This window comes from Symphalangus syndactylus, chromosome 6, assembly GCF_028878055.3.
Source record: "Symphalangus syndactylus isolate Jambi chromosome 6, NHGRI_mSymSyn1-v2.1_pri, whole genome shotgun sequence".
Taxonomy (NCBI): domain Eukaryota; kingdom Metazoa; phylum Chordata; class Mammalia; order Primates; family Hylobatidae; genus Symphalangus; species Symphalangus syndactylus.
In genome coordinates this window covers 91590121-91613097 of record NC_072428.2, presented here as the reverse complement: position 1 = coordinate 91613097, position 22977 = coordinate 91590121, and the positions used below count along the sequence as shown (strand labels likewise).

The 22977-nt window shown below is 38.3% G+C and overlaps 1 protein-coding gene across 11 annotated transcripts in view; it reads right to left on the bottom strand.

Moving 5' to 3' along the window:
* The window catches only part of MAGI2 (membrane associated guanylate kinase, WW and PDZ domain containing 2), a 1470566-nt gene that overhangs the window by 328907 nt on the left and 1118682 nt on the right, over positions 1-22977 (bottom strand). For 8 of the 11 annotated variants that reach the window (XM_055283428.2, XM_055283421.2, XM_055283424.2 and 5 more), the window contains 3 exons: positions 18514-18635; positions 18035-18163; positions 16374-16556 (listed from right to left, as the gene is read on the bottom strand). In XM_055283428.2, the coding sequence (XP_055139403.1) occupies positions 16374-16556; positions 18035-18163; positions 18514-18635 (434 nt within the window). The remainder of the gene's footprint in view (positions 1-16373; positions 16557-18034; positions 18164-18513; positions 18636-22977) is intronic. The other 3 variants (XM_055283425.2, XM_055283427.2, XM_055283422.2) reach the window with 2 other exon arrangements.

The window sequence follows — 22977 nt, the reverse complement described above, 5'->3', positions numbered from 1 at the left end:
GAGGTATGGTCTGCCTCTGAATCACTGCCTTTCCCCTCCTTCATTCTTCAAGGTCTAGTTCTTCCAGTGTGTTAGGGGCAGAGAGGAAGATCTCTCTCTCTCTCTTTAACTGTTTGCAATTGTATGCTTTTTTGTATTGGTTGTGGCTGCTTGTCTGGTGAATGGTAACTGGCTGGCATCCAGTGGCTGGCTCTTTTGTGGGATGGATCTGTGCATTCTTCCTCCGGCCAGTGTAATATTTGGCTAAGCTTGACCTCTTTCACCTCTCTAAGCTCCTGCCACACTGGAGCACTGCCCAGTCTGTTGACACTGGGTATTCCTTGCCCAGCAGGCAGCTCTCTTGAGTGGAGGATAGAAGACAGCTGGCTCAAGTCAGGCTCTATTCTCCATGGCCACTTCAACCATAGAGATCTCACATAGCCTCCTCATGCCAAATACTGAGTTGCAATGGCTTCATTGCCATGTCTTCTCTCTCTCCTGCTATCTGTCTCCAATTCACTTCTTTCCTGTTATGACTGGCAAAGGAAGCGAGTCCACTGCCTGAGCAGATGTCCATTTTGGAAACCTGATCTCCATCTTCCCTTCTTACAGGCTACCCAATTGCAATGAGTGATTCTCCTGTAGCCTCCCCTTTCTTTTTCATGCGGATGGTTGTGTTACCTCTCAAACACAAATCCCGCATAAGAAAAATCTACCCTGAAGATTCTGTTTTCCCCTCTTCAGCTTCTGTTTATGGAGGCTAGAGTGAGAGGAGAGGGTTTGATTATAGTAGGGGAGCCCCCACAGTAGCACTGAGGTAGGTTTGTGGGTCCTGGAATCAATTCTATGAAAAATACCACTCAATATCCCCTGATAAGGTTTGCTGAATAAATGAATGAGCAAGTGGAGGTATCTATCTTGAATAGTTGATAACAGATGGGAATACTGATGCTGTGCAATAAGGGGCTAGGTGGACTGTAAAACAGAACAAGATTAGTCGATGACAGAAATCAGATGTAAGCCCTGGACTTCCGACTCAGGGCTAAGTGCCCCAGCCTGCCATCTTTATATAACCTCTGCTTGTCTCAGCAAGACATGTAGTCATAACATTAATTAATAATGCCACTCCACACATCAATAAGAGCCTTGGAAATTTACCATGAAAAATCAGTTTTGTACTTTTTAGAATTTGCAGCTCTGAATAGGGAGGAAAATGTCATTTCTGCCAGAGGCACAGCATCTTGTTCAGCTCTTATGTAAACTCACTGTCAGGCAATCCTAGAAACTGCCTCCACTTGCCTCTGGGCAAAATGTCTCCTTTTCATAGAAAAATGTCACCTTTTCTCGAGGAAATGGCAGGTGGTTATTTTTTTTTCCAAAGGAAAAATGACCTTTGCATTTTGTTAAAAAAACCCAAAACCCCTCAAGGACTTACGCCTTGATGAAAACACTGAAAACAATTCCATATCTTTTACTTCGTACTTGAGGTTCTACTTCGTAAATTTTGAGATTACACCTGTCACCACTGATGTAGCCTGTAGGCAAATGTCAGTGACCAGAAAATCCTGGCATCTTGTTTTCCAGGAATGTTCAACGGATGCTTGTATCTCAGCTCTTGTTGCTCCCAGCTCTAAAACACACACACACGCTCACACGCACACACACACACACACACACACACCCTCTCTCTCTCTCTTACTTTATTCTCATTACTTTAACACTTTAAAGCCTTTATATCCCAATCCTGGATCACAATCTTATACAAGTCCATGAAAGACTCCTCTGAAAAAAATGCCAATGTTGCTACATTGCTTATCATTGTGCTTAAAATTATGTTCAATATTTCATATGAAATTTATACCTGTGGCAATCTAAGTCAATTTTTCATACCAAATATTTTTGTTCTCTCATGAGGACACAGGAGAAAATATATCCAGTATTCTTTCCCACCACCCCCCATAGTCAGATAAGAACATACAAAAGAAATACAACAAAGAAGTAAGAGGAGTGAAAATATTAGGACCTAATACTTTAAAACAAAGAGAGCAGGAAGATAAAGGTGATGAGATAAAGAAAGACAGTTCTAGGTTATTAACCTTGGCTTGACAAAACAAAGTTCCCACTTCTTTTGTCAATATTTCATATATGTGGTAGAATCTTTTTCCCTTCTGACAATAGTTCTTGCCATTAAAAAAAGCAAAATTTACCTTACAGAGTTTGATTTTCCAGCAAAGTAGTAAGTTAGATGATGACACTCAAGATTTACCATGTGTACTCTTGTCACTTCATGCAAATCCTCAGCTGGAGCATATGAGAGGCACATTAATTACATTGGATACAGGAATAATGTTTCTGCAGCTGCAGCAGTTTTGATATTTGCAGATTCCAGCGCACTCTATCTGTAATTTCACTGGCAGCTTGCAAAAACCAGCAGAATCACACTTACAGACAAAGGTCTGCATGGTAATTTATCTCCTATTGACTTCAATGAAGTCTCTTCATCCAGAATACAAAGAAATTCATAATTATGAGCCAAGATCTACGACTTAGCTAAAGAAAATGAAAGACATGTTTCTTGCCTCTTGTCACTTATATTCCGCATATCTGTGGATGATGATACATATGTGCATATCTATACAATTAAACTATTCACTGAGCACTTGCAAACCCATATGACAAGCTGTAGGAATATGCACCAATATTCTATATATTTGATTCAAGGAGTGTTATTTCTCTTAGCAGAAACATTTACTTTTCTTCACGCATGCTCCAACTATCTTACCCTCCTCAGACATTTCTTTTTTTTATGATTCAGAATTGACTTGCTTTTATTTTTGGAGTGGATTACCATATCAAAAATGGAGAGACCATTATTAAACAAATGAAGATTAGGTTACTGACTTCTGTAAAACGTGCCTAGCAAAAAGAGATGAGCATCCTATGGAATACTTACATGGCACCTAGCCCAATTTCAGTGTCAGATAATGCATACAGAAGAGGTGAAATGTCGCTATTTCAGCTGCCAGTCTGCCAACAGAACAGTTGTCAACATGGCACCACAATTCTGAAAATTTTCTGATACCTTTATTAAGTCTAAAATGATTTAAAGAAGCAAGAGGTGTCTTTAAATGTTCAATGCAGAATCATTTTGTCTCCAGGATCCAAAGGGTGAACATCCTAAGAGTTCATAAGATCTTTTCATGTATCCATTACTTCTAGAATATTATAGCTTTAATTTATTGGAAGATAGTCTTATGGAGATTCATAATGGCTACCATTTCTGAGAGATTCCATGTGCCATGACCTAAGTATTTTATATATAATAACACATCTGGTGAGATGTTTGGTTAAACTAGACTAAGAAAAGCTTTAAATAATCCTGTAAGGACAACATAATCATGTAAGAATCTATGATGATTACAGCAAATCTTATGCCTCCATAGTAATCCATGTCAGACTAGTGCTGCATAGAAAGATTCATTCACTTATTTAATCAACAAGTTGAATATTTTCCATATACCTGGTCATGAACTAAGCCTAGGTGATTTATTAACGATCAAGTCAGACACAGGTTTTGATCTCAATGAACTTATAGTCAGGTTGGGGAGGCAGGGGCTGGCAAATAAGAATTTCCAATTCAGCTGAGGGAGGAGCAGATAAAAATAAGCATCTTTCATAAAAAGCAGATTGTTTCCTGATGAACCAAAGGCTCAGTTCAGAGAGACAGAGTAGTAGGAACTGAACGAATTTGACATTGTCCATAAGAGTGCATATGGTGCATATACACATGCATGTGTGTACACACACATATACACCATAGAACACACACACACCATAGAATACTATGCAGCCATAAAAAATGATGAAATCGCATCCTTTGCAGTAACATGGATGCAGCTGGAGGCCACTGTCCTAAGTGAATTAACACAAGAACAAAAAACCAAATACTACATGTTCTCACTTATAAGTGGAAGTTAAACATTGGGTACATATGGATATAAAGATAGAAACAACAGACACTAGGGACTACTAGAGTGGGGAGGGTCGGGGCAAGGGCTGAGAAACTACCTATTGGGTACTAAGCTCAATACCTGAGTGACAGGATCATACATACCCCAAACCTTAGCGTCACGCAATATACCTATGTAACAAACCTGCACAGGTACCCCTGAATCTCAAATACAAGTTGAAATTATGTATAAAAAAAAATGCAGATGGCAGTCCAGATAGCAGAATCTAGTAAATCTTTGCATCTAGCTGTATCACTTTGGTTCTTTGACAAAGCAAGGGAATTGGTGATTTTGGACCTACACTTAAAAAGCTAAAGTGATAATAACTGCTTAAATGCATTCAGTTATTACTTTTAGTTTAAATTTATCTTAAGGTAAACACCTCTCACTAATATACTCACAGCCAACCACCTCCTCCTATACTATTAAGTATAAAAAGATGATGTTAACCCCATGTTTTCCAGTCCATTTCTATTATATTTAAGTAACAGGCTTTCAGAATTTTTTTTTACATGCCAATTTTATACCCAGTAGCATACTCTAGTACACTAATATAACATTCCTGGTGTTATAACGTCTAGCACCATTCAGAGCTCTGCTCTCAGGCCGAGTAGAGGCCCCATCTATATTTTACTTTAGCTCCTCAGAGGGCCAGTGAGCCTTAGTGCAAATTAATATAAATATTTTGTGCAGAATAACTTAAAAATACTAGTAATAAATGTACATTTAAGTGTATTGACTTCCATGACCTTAATAGGTAAAATCATCATGAATATCATATCTCAATTACTGTGTGACTAATCCAAATGGATACCAATACTGAAACTAGAAAAAAATGCAAAGTAGCACACTTTGCTATATCTGCACTAAAATGATAGTAAAGTTCTTAATCCTACAGCAGAGATGAGAACCTAGGATAAGATTTGTATAGTTACCCCTTCTTAAGTGAACTTTTATCAGAATGTGATTTTAAATGAAGAGGGAATAAAGAGGACTGTGCAAGGCAAAAAGAAGACAAAAGACAGAAATGAGAACAAAGAGGCACCACAATAGCATTTGGGTTACAAAGGCCTCTTTTTAAAACTAAATGTTTTGCTGAAGCATAGCATGGTTTTAAGAATTGATGCAATGACATTGTTTTTAATCCCCAAGTGGTTGGTCTGTAGCCAAATTCAAGCACTTTTCCAGGTGTGACATCTGTATCACCTATGTGTCATTATAAAAGGAGAGTAGCCTGGGCGCAGTGGCTTACACCTGTAATCTCAGCATTTCGGGAGGCCGAGGCAGGAGGATCACGAGGTCAGGAGATCGAGACCATCCTGGCTAAAATGGTGACATTCCATCTCTACTAAAGATACAAAAAATTAGCCTGGTGTGGTGGTGGGCGCCTGTAGTCCCAGCTACTCAGGAGGCTGAGGCAGGAGCATGGTGTGAACCCAGGAGGCAGAGCTTGCAGTGAGCCAAGATCACGTCACTGCACTCTAGCCTGGGCAACAGAGCGAGACTCCATCTTAAAAAAAAAAAAAAAAAGGAGAGTAGTGGCTAGAAAGTGTTCAGCGCTGCTCTCACCCTCACTGTGGGAGGTCCTGTTATTGGTCTGAGAGATACATTACTAGCAGTGGAGATATTAGGTATTTGAACAAATGAAGTGGAGTTTTGAAAATTAGGTGTGTTTAGAAAGAACAAAGAGTAAATATATTGATAGGCTAAGTTTATTTCTTTTCTACTGGAAGATACTAGTATTGGCCAGCTGGCTAGAAATTTATTTTCTGACTTTTAGAGAGACCAAAATGTTTTCATTAGCACCGAAAGTTCATAAATGTCTAAACAGGCAAAATGATGTTACGTCATGGCAGTTTTAGAAAATTATCTAACACGATGTAAGTATGAACATTTTGCTAGATTAAAACCTTTTTTAAAAAACTGAATTCCTATAACCACTTCATTTTATTATTATTATTTTTTGAGACGGAGTCTCGCTCTGTCACCCAGGCTGGAGTGCAGTGGCGCAATCTCGGCTCACTGCAAGCTCCGCCTCCTGGATTCACGCCATTCTCCTGCCTCAGCCTCTCTGAGTAGCTGGGACTACAGGTGCCCGCCACCACGCCCGGCTAATTTTTTGTATTTTTAGTAGAGACGGGGTTTCACCGTGGTCTCGATCTCTTGACCTCGTGATCTGCCCGCCTCGGCCTCCCAAAGTGCTGGGATTACAAGCGTGAGCCACCGCGCCCGGCCACTTTTTATTTTTATTAGAAAGATAAAGCTAGAGACCTCGTGGTTTTACTTCTTATAATTTCTGGATGTGGTATTATGATTCACTATTATTTATTGCTAGCACTACAGAGAACTGAAAGGGAAAACATTATCAATGCTCTGTACCAGAAAGATTGTGAGAAGGCAGAGTGCCCATAAAAGTGAAAGGTACTTTTCTCAGGGGGAGTTTGCACAAACACGGGGAACTCTGAAACAAAGCAGCCACAAGAAGCATGTTGCAGTAGATAAAAGATTACTAAAAATTTTTTGCTACTTCTCCACCAAAAGGTTCCCCTTCCCTTGAGTCTGGGCTGACCTACGACTCTCTGTGATCCAAAGAGTAGAAAAGTTGCATTTCTCTGATTAGTTCATTTGGTTCTAGGAACTGACAGACCACCTCAATGATTTATACCACCTAAATCAATGGAATGGGGTGGAAGTGATACTATGCAGGATCCAGCCTAGGCCTTAAGAGGCCTGACAGCCTTCCCTTTTGCTCTCTCAAGTTACCCTAAGCTGCCTTGTCATTGAGACTGTGTGGAGCAATGCCTGGCAAGATCTCAGGTGTCCCAACCATCCCAGCGGAGGCATGAAGTGTGAGTGAAGCCGCCCTGCGCATCCTAGCCCCAGGAGAGCTTCATATGACTGCAGCTGGGTGATGAGTCCCAAAGTAAGTCTAGTAGAAGAGAGCGACCTGCCTGATCCCAAGTGAGATCGCAGAATCATGAGCCAACGATCTAGTGTTCTTTTAAATCACTTGAGTTTGGCATAGTTTATTAGGCAGCAATTGAAAACTAAACAGGTACTTCAAAAGAGTAGAAAAATTACATTTCTCTGATTCTCAGTGTGTGCTCAGGTTTCAAAAGGAAGCCTGCTCTGGATATAGGTTGGTTATGAAGTGGTGGAAAAACAAGCCAGGAAACATTTTCAAATGACTTCTTAGGCTTTCTTGCAGCTCTTTCTCAGGGAATGTTTAATGAACAATGAGGAAATCGTATTAAACTGCTAAGGAGCTCAGAATGGTTAGGAAGGGCCAAAGAACACTGCGCTGGGGTAGAGTGGGAAATCACTGGATGACCATTAACTGGAAAATCAATATGGAATGGCCAGCACTAAGGAGACAGGCAGTAACTACTCCTCTGAGAGCAGGCCCATCACCATCCACATGGGCCTCAGGTTAATCCTCACTCTTCCCTGGAGGGTAAAAAGGGTAACTAAGATTTCAGATAATAATGCGATGGGATAGAATTTCCTGAAACAGTGCTAAAACCCCCAAAGTGAGAAACTGCTCATAGTCCAACATCCTAGACTTATTCCTAGAAGCCACTTAATGTGACTCATAAGAAAGATAAATGTAAAGATTAGGTTTTTTTCTATTGGATAGAAGCCCATAGTCTCCACCCTAAAAGTTAATCCCCACTGTTATTCACAAACACCCCTTTAAAGCAGTTCTGAGCATAGGCTTGGATGGGAGAGGGGGAGGTTAGGATGGAGGGTGTTTGCAAAGCTGTACAGTAGGTGAGAAAGGAATCTTCTTGCTACTACTACAGGCAGTAGTTCTTGTACTCCATTGGGCATTTGATGCGGATTCTGACTTTTGGTTCAAGATAACAGACTAACACCCATCTTTCTCTTTAACAAGGACTTTAAAATGGATAAACCCACAGCAATGAAGAGCCGCCGAGAAAGACTGTTATAAGACAAGACAACGGAAGAGAATTCTAGAATATGGAATGTCAGTAAAGGCATGAGAGCAGAGGTACCATGACTTTGAAAAGTATATTCCAGAGCAGGAGCTGGCAAACTAAGACCCATGAGGCAAAACCTACTGCCATCTGTATTTGTAATTAAAGTTTTATTGGAACACAGCCATACCCTCTTGTTTTTACATGTTGTCTAGGGCTGCTTTCACGATAGCAGAGTTGAATAGTTGTAACAGAGACCATCTGGTCTGCAAAACCTAAAATGTTTTACCTAAGTATTTACTAATATCTGACCTTTTACAGAGTTTGCTGATTTCGGTTCTAGTGTCTTCTTGGCTGGGAGGGCAGCACGGACAGGAAGGACTCAGTTGCTCCACAGAACCCCAGAAGGGCTAGGGATACAGAAACATCTGATCCGAGTATATGGAAGATCTGCCTGGCCATTTGCCTGCATGCAGACCTCCCATCACACACCCAAGTCAGAGAATGAGAGTGTCTCCAAAACAGAAAGAAAAATGCCCCAGAGAACAGATTAGACTTTCTTATTCTGTCTCTGCTTCATAACCCTAAATAAAATCTGACTAGTCTTCAAACTCTGCCACCAACGTTGGACTCCCAAGTATCTTTATAGGATTTCACTCTTAAATATGGAAATCTAGAATCATTAGACATGTGAGCATCACACTCTAGTAAAATAAAGGTATGTGAGAAAAAGAGAATATGGATAGGAATAATAGTGGACTGTATTTGGGAAAAATACAATGCAAAGTCCCTAAGTGTCAGCCATGCAACCACCCCACTAGACAAGGGTTGGAAGACAAAAAAAATGACCAGAAAAAGGGAGATCCTCCATAGTACCTAATATGATGACACTTTTGGGGGAAAATATGATTATTTTAAGAAGTATATTGCAATAAAGAAAGAGTATAAAACTCCATAAAGCTGTTTAAGGGAAACAATATATTTATGGTACATTACTGGGCTCAGTGAACAAATGTACAAAGCCATAATGATGCAAAAACTATGCAAATTTCACTAAAATTAGTAGTAAAACTCTACTGGGAGGATGTAGGAGGGTTACCAGATGCTAAAGCTTCATCTCTTTCTAAAAGAAAGTAAATATAGGTCATGTCTAAACTGTTAAGACAACTGTATAAGTGTATTCATTAGAAGTGTGAAGGTAGCTACCAGAAGAATTATCTAAAAGAATATAAACTAATCCATTGTCTCTGGGATTATAGGTCTAGAGGGTGGGAAGGGGCAGGGTGGAGACATTTTAAGCATGATAAACATTTTGATCCTTTTTTATTTACCATGCACATGTACTGCTTCAACAATTAAAAAATACATATATATACACATATGCATATTGTTGAACACTGATTCTAGAAATCTGGAATCAGTAGGTCTGGGGGCACAGGAAACTGTATTTTTAAAAAGCTCTCCAAATGGTTCTGACAAAGTTCATCTTGTGCCCTTACTTTCAGAAGCACAGATATGGAGGTAGCAACCACTAAAAGAGCAGTGATGTCTACCTGCTCAAGTGGAGAAGTGCCAGGGGCTAAAGAATTCTAGGATCGGCTGGGCATGGTGCCTCATAACTGTAATCCCAGGATTTTGGGAGGCCAAGGCAGGAGCCTTGCTTGCCAGGAGTTTGTGACCAGCCTGGGCAACAAAGTGATACCTTGTCTCTTTAAAAATTTTAAAGAAATTAGCCAAGCATGGTGGTGCAAGCCTGTGGTTCCAGCTACTTGGGAGGCTGAGGTAGGAGGATGGCTGGAGCCTAGGAGCTGGAGGCTACAGTGAGCTGTGATTGTGCCACTACACTCCAGCCTGAGTGACAGAGTGAGACTCTGTCAAGAAAAAGATGATGAAGAGAAGAAAGAAGCAAGAAGAAGAAGAAAAGAAAGAAGAAAAAAAGAAGAGAAAGATGAAGAAGAATGCTAGGATGCTCGCATGTTTTTCTCTCAGGATACTTTCTTGTGATTTTACTAATAAAATGGATAAATACTAAAGGAAGGCAAATAAAAATGAACGGGTTATGAGTACTTCCTAATTCAACCTCTGCCTATGGAAGCACTTCATGAATAGGTTAGCTCTCTTCTCTCTCGTGTATGCTGCAAACCACAAGCTTTGATTCAAAAATTAGCCTAGGGAAAAACACAAAACATTATGTAAAGAGAGAAGCTTTTTAACTGAAGAATGTTAGATAAATAACCATCTATCAGACTCTGTGGTTCTGTGTAAGCCATGTTACATCAAACTTGATTTTTAAAATACTTTAAAGAATGTAATCAGGGTCTCTTAGTGTTTGCAAATGATTGCTGGGATGTGTAGAATACTTAATAACCAGAACTCAGAGGGTTTCTGGGCACTATGGTAATTCTTTCTGAGAAACCTTCTGGAACATCATAAGATCATCAGGGATTGGCTCAATGATTGTCAATAAGCAGTTGTTATCAAAAAGCAGCCAAAGGCACACTGCCCTCATTTTCTCCTGTTCTCCATACCTTCCCAGGAGTCAGTGCCAACTAAGAAAGAAATAATTCCCAACTCCACCCTTGTTTCTCTTGGATAGGACCCTGGGTCAAACTTTTTGGTACAGAGGATTTTTCTTTGTGCCTACACAAACTACTGCCGTCTTTTGCCTAAATTAGAGATGATCTGGAGCTGGAGAAGTCGATTAAAATACTTTCATTTTATTTCAGTGTCAAATGAGCCTGCTCACCTTTTCAATACCAATGACTTATCCTTTATATCTGTAGCATCTATTATTTGTGTTAATTTTTTAGGTTCATTTGATATATAAAGTCATTATAAAAAAGAAAATTAATTTTGTCTTTACCATGTACTTGTCTTTTAAATTTCATCCAGAAAATGAAAAACTGGTTTGTTGCTGCTTCAGTGGTCCGCTACATTGTCCAATTAGCATTGACTAGGCTATACTGTAAAAGAGGAATTCAGCCTATTCAAATTTCATTTCTTCATTTATAAAAGCATCCATCCAACCACCATCCATCCATCCGTCCATCCAAGAAGTACTTATGAGCACCTGTTATTTGCCCAGCACTGTTTTATGTTCCAGGAACATATAAGTAAAACAAAATATTAGCCATAGAGCAAACCTCTATGCCAAATGGGCTAAAAATTAGTTGAAAAATTCTATGAGAATGGTTTTAATTACAGGTATATGTGTATTTGTGATATTTTGGTTTTTTTATTTGAGGATATATGACTCTATACTGTCTCTGATGTTTGCTACAAGTCTAAGTAGTTCATCTTTACCACTTATGATGGTCATTTTACTCCATATTTCATCATAAATCCACACTGAAGGTGAAACATTAATGTACACGGTGGCGGCATACCCCTTTTTCTAGGCATTTCTCACTACTGTGCCTCTCTGCATGTGCTATTTCCTCTTCCCATGATCTTTCTCACTTGTCCACCTAGCAGATATCTGTTCATCATCCACAACTCTTTCAGGCGTCATCTTATCTTCTCTATGAGGTCTTCCCTAAGCACTTCCCAGCAGAACGGATTTCCCCTTTCCTCTGTACTATTGTTGTACTTATGTACATATTTTTATTATAGCATTGATATAAATATTCATTAACATGTCACTGGTAAACTTCTTGAAGATAGATTTGTCTCATTTTTGCATCCCTAGTAATTTGGGATTTGCTAGTAATTAGCAAAATGTCAGGCACATTCACTAAATATTTGCTGAATTGAACTGAAGAGCCATTCCCTCTACTATAACATGTGGGATGTTGCAGAAATGTGTTTTTACATGTCATTTTAAATTATCTCACGATTATAGGTAAACGTTTTACATTTTTTGAATATTTAACAAGCATTACATTTTGTTTAATTAAACTTTTTTCCAATGAGAGACATTAGCCCTATAAAAGCCTAATAAAATTATACAGTTAGCAATATACTTTAAAAAATTTCTGTTGCTTAGCCGGGTGTGATGGTGCATGCCTGTAGTCCTAGCTACTTGGAAGGCTGAGGCAGGGAGATTGCGTGAGCCCAGGAGTTTGAGTGCCACCAGCCTGGGCAACATAGCAAGACCCCATCTCTTGAGAAAACAAACAAACAAACAAACAAACTTCTGTTGCTCACTCCTCCTACTCTCCTGACTTTGTGCCAATATTGTGGTTATTACATATCTATTATATTTTGTTACAATTACTTGTTTATGGGCCTGTGGCCCCTCCTAGATGTGACCTCCTTGAGAAACAGGTCTGTGTTCTTCCCATCTTTATAGCCCTGGCGCGCTGCAATGACTATGAAAGGGAGGTGCTCAGCAAGTTAAATGCGTAGAGGACTAAACAGGAGATGGTGAATAGAATTAAATCTTTGGTTCTTTTATCTCTCTTCGGACCTGCTTTGTGATTATCTTAAATGAAGACAATCTGCTACGTTCTAAATAAATCTTTGACTTTGTGGTTGAATAAAGCTAACTTAGACTGTGTGGGTGTGGCAAACTAGCAAAATGAGTAAAAAAGAAAAAAGATTTTCTATGCAAATATTTTTATTTTGTCTTTTAAGTTTACACTGAAATAAGTCTTTTCTAGTTTTGAAACATGAAATAGTGGAAAGAAAAATAACCACATTTTTATTCTAAAAAGAAATGGATTTGTGAAATATTTCACTGAAGTTCAAAAGCACTGGGGAGTCTTTCCCCTCTCCCAAGATGGAATTAGTCCCAAAATTTTGTTTTATTCTAATCGTAGGCAATAGGGTAATTTTTATTGAAACATTTGATGTTTGTGAGGTTTTGGCAACATGAAGATGTGGATGCTCAGTAAAATATCACCAAATGAATGGCAGAGATGGACACCCTCTAACTCACTCTTGTAGAAAATTATCTACACATGACTTTTATAACAGTAGTGTTTGGAAACGTGGTGAGTTAGTTTTGAAACTTCATCTCAACTTTTAAGGAGATATAATATGCATTATTACCCATAAATGAGTGGCAGTGACAAATATACTCATAAGGGTACCATAAAAAGTTATTTATACAGAAACTATATGATAAATGGCAATATAGCTTTGGTGATATTTGAAATTAAAAATGTCAGATGAATACCTCAAATTTTTTTTGTTTCTCTATACACAAACCACTTTAAAACCCATGGAAGAACAATTAATAAGTGTATTGGTCATAAAAATGGCAGAACTTTTTCTCCAAAGGAATTCTCTAATTTTTGTATCTACTAGAACCGATTGAGTTTATAAAGTTGATATCATAAACTAAATAAATGTGAAAAACATGACAATGGTGATAGAGTATATTCCTTTAGAGATATAGTTATTGTACTTTATAACAGTATTCTAAGGCCTTTAAAAATTACACTATACCAAGAAAAATTTCTGAAATTGAGTCAGTAATTAATAGCCTACCAACCAAAAAAAGTCCAGGACCAGACAGATTTACAGCCAAATTCTACCAGAGGTACAAAGAGGAGATGGTACCTTCCTTCTGAAACTATTCCAAACAATAGAAAATGAGGGAATCCTCCCTAACTCATTTTATGATACCAGCATCATCCTGATACCAAAACTGGCAGAGACACAACAAAAAAAGAAAATTTCAGGCCAATATCCCTGATGAACATCAATGCAAAAATCCTCAATAAAATACTGGCAAACCCAATCCAGCAGCACATCAAAAAGCTTTTCCATCACAATCAAGTCAGCTTCATTCCTGGGATGCAAGGATGGTTCAACATATGCAAATCAGTAAACGTAATCCATCATATAAACAGAATCAATGACAAAAAACACATGATTATCTCAAAAGATGCAGAAAAGGCCTTCGAGAAAATTCAACGCACCTCATGCTAAAACCTCTCCATAAACTAGGTATTGATGGAACATATCTCAAAATAATAAGAGCTATTTATGACAAACTGACAACCAATATCATACTGAATGGGAAAAAATGGGAAGCATTCCTTTTGAAAACTGGCACAAGACAAGGATACCCTCTCTCACCACTCCTATTCAACACAGTACTGGAAGTTCTGGTTGGGGCAATCAGGCAAGAGAAAGAAATAAAGGGTATTCAAATAGAAAAAGAGGAAGTCAAATAGTCTCTTTTTGCAGATTACATGATTGTATATTTAGAAAACCCCATCGTCTCAGCCCCAAAACTCCTTATGCTGATAATAAGCAACTTCAGCAAAGTCTCAGGATACAAAATCAATGTGCAAAAATCACAAGCATTCCTATACACCAATAATAGACCAACAGAAAGCCAAATCATAAGTGAACTCCCATTCAAAACTGCTACAAAGAAAATAAAATACCTAGGAATACAACTTACGAGGGATGTGAAGGACCTCTTCAGGGAGAACTATAAACCACTGCTCAAGGGAATAAGAGAGGACACAAACAAATGGAAAACATTCCATACTCATGGATAAGAGGAATCAATATCATGAAAATGGCCATACTGCCCAAAGTAATTTATAGATTCAATGCTATCCCCATCAAGCTACCATTGACTTTCTTCACAGAACTGGAAAAAACCACCATAAATTTTATATGGAACCAAAAAAGAGCCCACATTGCCAAGACAATCCTAAGCAAAAAGAACAAAGCTGGAGGCATCACACTACATGACTTCCAACTATACTATAAGGCTACAGTAACCAAAATAGCATGGTACTGGTACCAAAACAGATATACAGGCCAATGGAACAGAATAGAGGCCTCAGAAATAAACACCATACATCTACAAACATCTGATCTTTGACAAACCTGACAAAAACAAGCAATAGGGAAAGAATTCCCTATTTAATAAACAGTGTTGGGAAAACTGGTTGGCCATATGCAGAAAACTGAAACTGGACCCCTTCCTTACACCTTATATAAAAATTAACTCAAGATGGATTAAAGACTTAAACGTAAGACCTAAGACCATAAAAACCCTAGAAGAAAACCTAGGCAATACCATTCAGGACATAGGTCTGGGAAAAGACTTCATGACTAAAACACCAAAAGCAATGGCAACAAAAGCCAAAATTGACAAATGGGATCTAATTAAACTAAAGAGCTTCTGCAGAGCAGAAGAAACTATCATCAAAGTGAACAGGCAACCTACAGAATGGGAGAAAGTTTTTGCAATCTATCCATCTGACAAAGGGCTAATATCCAGAATCTACAAAGAGCCTAAACGAATTTACAAGAAAAAAAAACAACCCTATGAAAAAGTGGGCAAAGGATATGAACAGACACTTCTCAAAAGAAGACATTTGTGCAGTCAACAAACATATGAAAAAAAGCTCATCATCACTGGTCATTAGAGAAATGCAAATCAAAACCACAATGAGATACCATCTCATGCCAGTTAGAATGGCCATCATTAAAAAGTCAGGAAACAACAGATGCTGGAGGGGATGTGGAGAAACACGAACACTTTTACACTGTTGGTGGGAGTGTAAATTGGTTCAACCATTGTGGAAGACAGTGTGGTGATTCCTAAAGGATCTAGAACCAGAACTACTATTTGACCCAGCAATCCCATTACTGTGTATACCTATGTAACAAAACTGCACGTTCTGCACATGTACCCCAGAACTTAAAGTATAATTAAAAAAAATTACACTATACAAATCTTGAATCAGCACTTAAAATACGTAAGGTCAAATTTAATTTCTTCATTGTTTTCTAGATAAGGAAATTCATATTTACAAGTTATGGGAGTTATCCAACATCATGGGCCAGGCAAGAAAATTTAAAATCAGACTGTGAAGCCAAACCTTGTTCATTACTTTTTCATTTACTCTGTGTAATTTTCATATTTTATATGTTTCTGCCCTTAGCAATTTGCCTCTGTATTTCCACATGAAATAAATTTTAATTGTAATTTGAGTAGACATCTGAGTAATTATATATGAAAAATAATTTTTAAGGACTAGAAAAGACTCATATATTAAAACATTATATGGGGACATATACAGACCTAGTCCAGTTTAAAATTTTCTGTATGAGATGGGCATGTATATTTCAATAACTAACCTGGGTGATATAGCATGAGGATATTATAAGATTAACACAGATTTTAAAATATTGTGGCTGAATATAAGTTAGAAAAGTGTGAAATGTTAATCACACCCCTAAGAACAAACTCTAGAGATAAATTAGAAAAGTGTCAATCTCAAGAGTCCACTGAATCCAGCAAACAGAAGGGGTAGTCTAAAAAAGAAGGCAGAAATTATATTCAAAATTGTTTCCAAATTAATTCAACTTGATATTTTTAAACTTAGGGGAAACATAATTTATGCTTTATGCTTTTCCTAAAGTGAAGTGACCTTTGTCTTTTGAATCAAAACACAAAAGAAGCTCCTTATATTTGCCTTCAGAACAAAAGATGTTGCAAAACAATTTTCTAAACCATGAAGGACCTTACCTGTTTCCATTTTTCCATCCTGTGCTGCAGGCCCATCCGGAATCACACTTTTCACCTGCAGAAACTCATCAGGTTCGTCTCCACCAATGATGGTAAATCCAAAACCCATGTTGCTCTTTTTTAGGGTGGTGCTGAGGAATGTTCCCTTCAACTGGGATGCATCCCGGGTGAAGAGTGGTTTTTCTACATTGGCCAATATAAGTTAAAAAAGAAAAAGGCATGTTCAAGGCAAGTTCTCAGACAAGAGAAAGCCAGCCCCTGAGCAGCGACAATCCCAGGGGTAAATGTGGGGGGTCTTATACAGCAAATGCAAGCAGGGGGTGACTGCAAGAGGAGCAAAACTATTAGAACTTCCTACACATGAAGAGCAGTCCCAAGCATCCAGGGAAAGATGAAAAAGCTGTTTGCTTTGGAGACAGACTTTTTGTCAAATCGGTTTCCACTCATTAATTTAGCCTTCTTGTGCTTAAAAAAGGCTGTGTCAACAGGCTGCCAGAGCCTTCTGAGAAAGAGGACAAGGAGCCCAAATCATCCAGACAACATCTGGATCTGTTCCTCTTGTTGTTATGAAAGATTCTAGGTAGGAGGTATGTGTCAGTGGCCGATCCTAAACTAAGCCTTGAAGAAATAAAGGTAGAAAAATGAAATGGACTTGTGATTTTTTTTTAAGTGAATAAGAGCACAACATTTCAGCACGTGCAGTATCACAAACAGAGAAACAGTGGAATGTGATCACATACTCAAAAGGTCCAGATTGCTTAGAAAGAGTACCTGTATGTGGGACTGACTTTTGTTTACATGCTCTATTGTGAGAAACTATAAAGATAACCAGATAAATAAATTGCTATTGGCTCCGATAGTGTTTAGTATACTCTAAAATGTGAGCAAAAGGCAAGCCAATGTTTTTAGGTATAATTATGAATGTAAAGGTAACACATTTTGTCACGATATGTTGATAGATTCAAATCATATGCCCGAATAATCTGAATAGGCATTGCATAGATTTACCTGCTAATTTGTTATATAATATGCTTTTCCAGCTACGATCTGTAATAAATATATTCCTAAGTATAGTAAGTGTTTTAAAAAATAATAGTCATACTAGAAAACAGAATTAATATCTGCTTTAAATTCCATCACAGATAAATATTTTATATGATTCTTTTAAAATGTGTTATATTTAGGTGCTCTGATTTAATATTTTTAACAGCCAAATTGTACATGGTAACTCAATTAAGTATTCTGCGTGATATCTTTGTTGTTACATTTTGGTTGACAAGTCATTAGCTCTAAAATAATGAGTCATTCTATTAGACTTCTACTTTTTCTGTCTGCTTACATATCACATGTATCTTTATTAAAAACACAGGTTCCTTAAAACATAAATAAAAACCACATATAATCCTTTCTCCTACGTTTTCTTTATCAAATTAATGTTTATAGTTGGAGATGAGTTCATCAGGAGACCTTTACATTCATTTAATTATGCTGCAGTATATGGCGTGAAAATTACCAGCAGGCAAGCCTAGGCCTCCCGACTCTAAAGGCTCTTTTGTGCTTTTATTTAGAAGCTCACTAGCTGTGAAAAGTTTGTGCAGCAACTCATCCCACTACGTGGCTCCCAGGTGTAGTCAGGTCCCACAAGCAGCCCTGGGACATACCGAACAGCCAGGGCCTCCCTGCCGGGTCGCGCTGATAGTAAGACAAGTCACTCACGCTGCGCGACCTCTCCGGGGCAGCACGGGGGCGGATGGATTTGGGCCTAGGTAATGTCCATGAGGAGCTGTCTACTGTCACAAAGGAGAACAAGCCTCATTCTTGTGCTTGGTCTTTTAAGGACAAACTTATAAGTCTCTATGAATCTCTGCAGTTTACAGTGCCACTATAAAAATCCATTAATCTCCACTTGGTGACATGCTGTACATTCCTATAAAGTACTGCCTGCGGCTGTAACTTCATCTGCGGTTGCTAAAGGCATTAGTTTAGAGAGAATGCAAACATCCAGCTAAAGCTAATAGGAAGGTCTGGAGAAAGCAAATCAAGTTTTCAAAATGGTTCAAGCTACAGACATATTTGGAAGAGCAGGCAGTTTGACAGACAATTTTCCGTTTGAAACATCACATGCTGACAGGTATCATACCTCGGAAACCTGGGGCCTGCAGGGGCTTTGTTCCAAGTTCTGTGTGGGGCATGTTATGTTGCTGTAGCTTCCTTTTTGCTTCCAGGACAGGATTTTCAAACTGTGTTCTTCTATTTATGTGGCTAAAAGAGAAAATTCAAATTAGGATAACAGTGGGGCAAAGTCACTTAAAAGACCATATGCATGGCTCTATAGAGAGCAGGTGATTAAGGGCCACCTTATCTGATTACAGTCAAGTGCCTCACCCAGCATGCGGTCAGGCTCCTGACTGGGCTGGCCTGTGTACAACACACATTTCTGTGACAAGTGCTGAGTTCTCAAAGGCTCCCTCATATGTTATTCTATTTACATTATGCACGATTCAGCCAAAAGAACTAGAATGTGCACTTGCTTTCTGGTCTACTGTGTTCATTTGAGATGAGTTTAATATGCATGAAAATAAGTGGCCAAGAAATGAAATTTATACTGAATGGTGTTGAAGAAAAGAGCATCACCTGAGCTTTGCAAAGTCCCCATATCCAACAGGATAAATGTGAGGTAAATTCATTGATAGAGTATAGCAACCAGAGTCTGCACTTTTTAGAGTTAGTCCTGGATTGAGAGACTGGGATCCAGAAGAAAGACTCCCAAGATGTTTGCAGAAGTTACAGCATACATATGTAGGACAGTTGATGCTGAAATCAATCAAAAGTGGAGAATTCGTATTCTACATGGTGAGAGGGCAAACTCGTAGGTATCAGATGCAGAGAGGCTTGAAGCAACTGTGGCCCAGCTAAACTGAGAGCTTATAGTCGAAGCAAACTGTGAATTCCTGTATAGCAGGCTGTTTGAAATGTAGAGTTCCTTATCTATGGGGAGAGTAGAAACCAACAATCCTGCTTTTAGTGGTGGGCCTATGTTGCTCTTTCTCTAGGATGTAAACATCCCATGAGAGGGCTGGCATATACATTGACTTTGGTTCTTTGTACAAACTGAAATAGAATTATGGCAGGCAAGCATGAAGAGGAGAGAAGGGATGGAAGAGAAACTGACAAATACTGAGTACTTAACTCTTGGCCAGTTACTATATATAATTTTCCTCAGTGAAGTTTCATAACAACCCAGACTTTTATTCTAATTATTCACCTTTTAAAGGCAATGAGACTGACACATGGAGAGATCGGATTATTTGCTCTAAATCACATGTCTCATAAGTGGAAAGGCTGGACTTGGCTGTGTTTATTTCTAAACTGAATCTCTGCACACTTTTTTCTTTTTGATATACAATTTCACACTGGCATGTGCACACACACTTATTGTGTGTATATACCCTGCATGTCCCCAACATAAACCACTTACAGTTTCAGAAAGGAAAGGAGATAGAAGTAGCAACATCTCAACAACCAATTTTCCAATAGTATGAATCAGATCATTTCAAAGCAGTTCCCAGAAACATGGTAAGTCAACCGTAAGATCTAATTCTTTCCTCACGGGAGACAGGGTAAGGTAGCTGCCTGAACCACAGGCTCTGCAGTTAATCAGTCCTGTATTCAAATTCCAGCTCTACCACTTGACTAGCAGTGTGACCTTGGGTGAGTTACTGAAACTGAGTCTTAGTGTCTTAATCTGTAATAGCAGCACGATGCCTCCTCCCTGGGGTGGTTGTGAGGATTAAGAGAAATAATGAATATTAGCACATGATTTTGAGAACAGACATGCTCAATAATTAGCAGCAGCTTGTATCATCATCTTAATCACCACCATCACTGTCATCATTTTTCATCCATAAGAAAGGCTTTATTGGGGAACTTCAGAAGCACTGGGACCTTGCTCTAACTGCCTTTGGTGCTGTTTAGGAAGGCAGTGCTTCTAACAATGCTCTTTGTTAATGAAACTCATTTGTAAGAGGTTCAAAGTACAACCATCTACGTAAAATTATTTTCCATTGGAGATGAAATGTTATTGTAATGCTCTTGTGCACCAAGGCCTTGTGCATCATGACTGTGGTGCGCAGTGAACTAATAATATCTGTGCCTGTAAAGCATGTGAGCTGTAAACTCTAACACTGCCACCCTGTCTTGGAAGGACCAGAGTTTGATGCCTGTTTTCCCATTTCTCCATTGTTACATAACTTCCTTACCAAAATCCTTTGAAACCTTCCTATTACTTAAACATATACTGTTCCTGATCTTGCCCTCACTCATTTCTGTAGCTTCACCTTTGGCCGCATCACCACATGTGCCCTCTACTTTGAACATACTCGGACCTACTTTGATCAGTGACCCTCTATCAGACCTCTTATCTTTCCATGAGAGATTCAGTATATAAATGGTGCAGCACTTGAAGCAAGACAACCTGGGTTTCAGGTGGCATCTTGGGCAAATTTCTAACTCTCTAAGCTTCAATATCTTTATCTGTAAAATGGGGACATTAATAGCTACATCACGGGTTGCTGTGAGGACAAGAGAAACGTTTACAATGTTTGTATCTCCCTTAGACACCCACGGAGAACCCAACAATGAAGATATGTTTGTTATGTTTTTGAGGTACAGTTATTTCTTATTACTATTCTTGAAGTGTTGCAGTGGTTATTGCTGTTATTCTGAGGATGTTTTTCCTATCTCTCCTGCGTCTCCTTCCCTCACTACTCCCAGCCACATTCCCTGCCTGTGTGATATTCTTCCCCCTTGGGTTCTCAGAAAACTTTGAACAGACTTCTCTCATTGCAGTTTATTCACTTAAAAAAAAATCCATCCACTGAAGCATTTATCCTTTGAGTAACAAATAATCCAATTACATTCTTTAAGTTATTTAAAAATATACAGTTAAGTTATTATTCACTATAGTCACTATTCACTTATTTTCTTATACTCCACTTCATCATTAAGATGATTTGAGGACAACAACAACAAAAGTAAACAAAATTAGGGTGAAGTTAGTTGAATCTAGGTGGGAGATGAATAGAATTGATAAGATAGGTTCCTATTTACTAGAGTTTTGTTGCAAATTAGCTTTCAGCTTTTAAGCTGCTAATTCAACAGGAGAGAGAAACCAATTATACAATTCAGAGTATTTAAGATGCACCGAAGCCAGTTGTTTAGAAGGACATAGTATTCCTAAGTCTTATGTGACATTCCTTTCCAAATTTTGAATAAAGAGATTTCTGTGACATAGTATACAGCATCCTAAATGATAATTTTACAATAATGAATTTCACAGGCTATACTAACTTTATTACAATGTGTGTTAATGATTAATTTGCATGCTGATTTCCTTCCCTAGATTGTGTACTTCTATATACAGGATACATGTGTTATTTATCTTTCTGTATTGAGCATCTAATACAGTGAATGGAAAATAGCTTTTTTTGTTAAATGACTAAATGATGAGTGTGTGTTTTAAAACATTTATTTTCAAACATATGTCAATAACTTTAAGAAACCAAGAAACAGCTTTGAAATGTACTAGGATATCAACTTTTCTTATTTCTTATCTGTTCTATATCCGTTTTGCTAGGTCATTGTTTGTCATATGCATAACTTTATCCTTAGAAAATACATTACGAAAACTTTCTGGGATGCAGTTATGCATACAACAGAGTTCCTCCAACTTGCCACCTGCATGTAATTATTTTCTTAGAAAAGTTAATGTGCAGCCACCTGCTTTACGGTCACTATGTTGAAAATATTCCATTTACCATCAAAATGAGTTTCTAGAGTTCGCAGAGAATGAGAATACCAATGAGCTAGTTTGGCATGCCTTGGACCCCACAGACAGCAGAAGCAAGATATGGCTCTAGCACCATAAGCTAATTGCTACAGAACAGTTCCATTGTCACAAATGAAGTCATTCATTTGAAACTTAAAATGCTCACAAGCTCCAAAAGACTTATCACAAAGAAATGTGATTGTAGCTGAATAGAAACTTGTCTTCCTTATGCTTCCAAAATGAATAGCTTCAAGTTCTTTCAGCAAGGATTTGGGGGTCTTACAATGTGTACAAAAAGATGTGAATGACAAATGCCATCCTTCTCATTGTTTAGGCTCTGTGAGATAAGTACTAGCTATTTCATCTAGCTTCCATACAGAACAAGAAGCTGGGAAGCTACCAAGAGTTCTTGCTATTTAATTATATCTAGTCTATTGTCATATTTTGCTAAGAGAATCTTGAGCTATTAAAAGCTAAAAGCATAAGAGTCATATTCTGAAGTGGGTATATCTTAAAGACTCCATTTCCTCTTTACAGAAGGAAAGACTACTGATGAGAGATGCTTCCAAATTAAAAATGGCAAAGGACTCAGGATATTAAAGGATGAAATTCCATTGCCTGATCTTTTTGTCCTTACATTCACTTATCTGCAGTCTGACTCTCTCCTCTACCATGGAATGGAAACTTAAAGTAAGTTCCTATGTGGCAGTGCTTTGAAATTCCAGATGCACCAGAGAGCTTCAAAAACAAACAGAAAACAGAAGACTCAGGGCTACC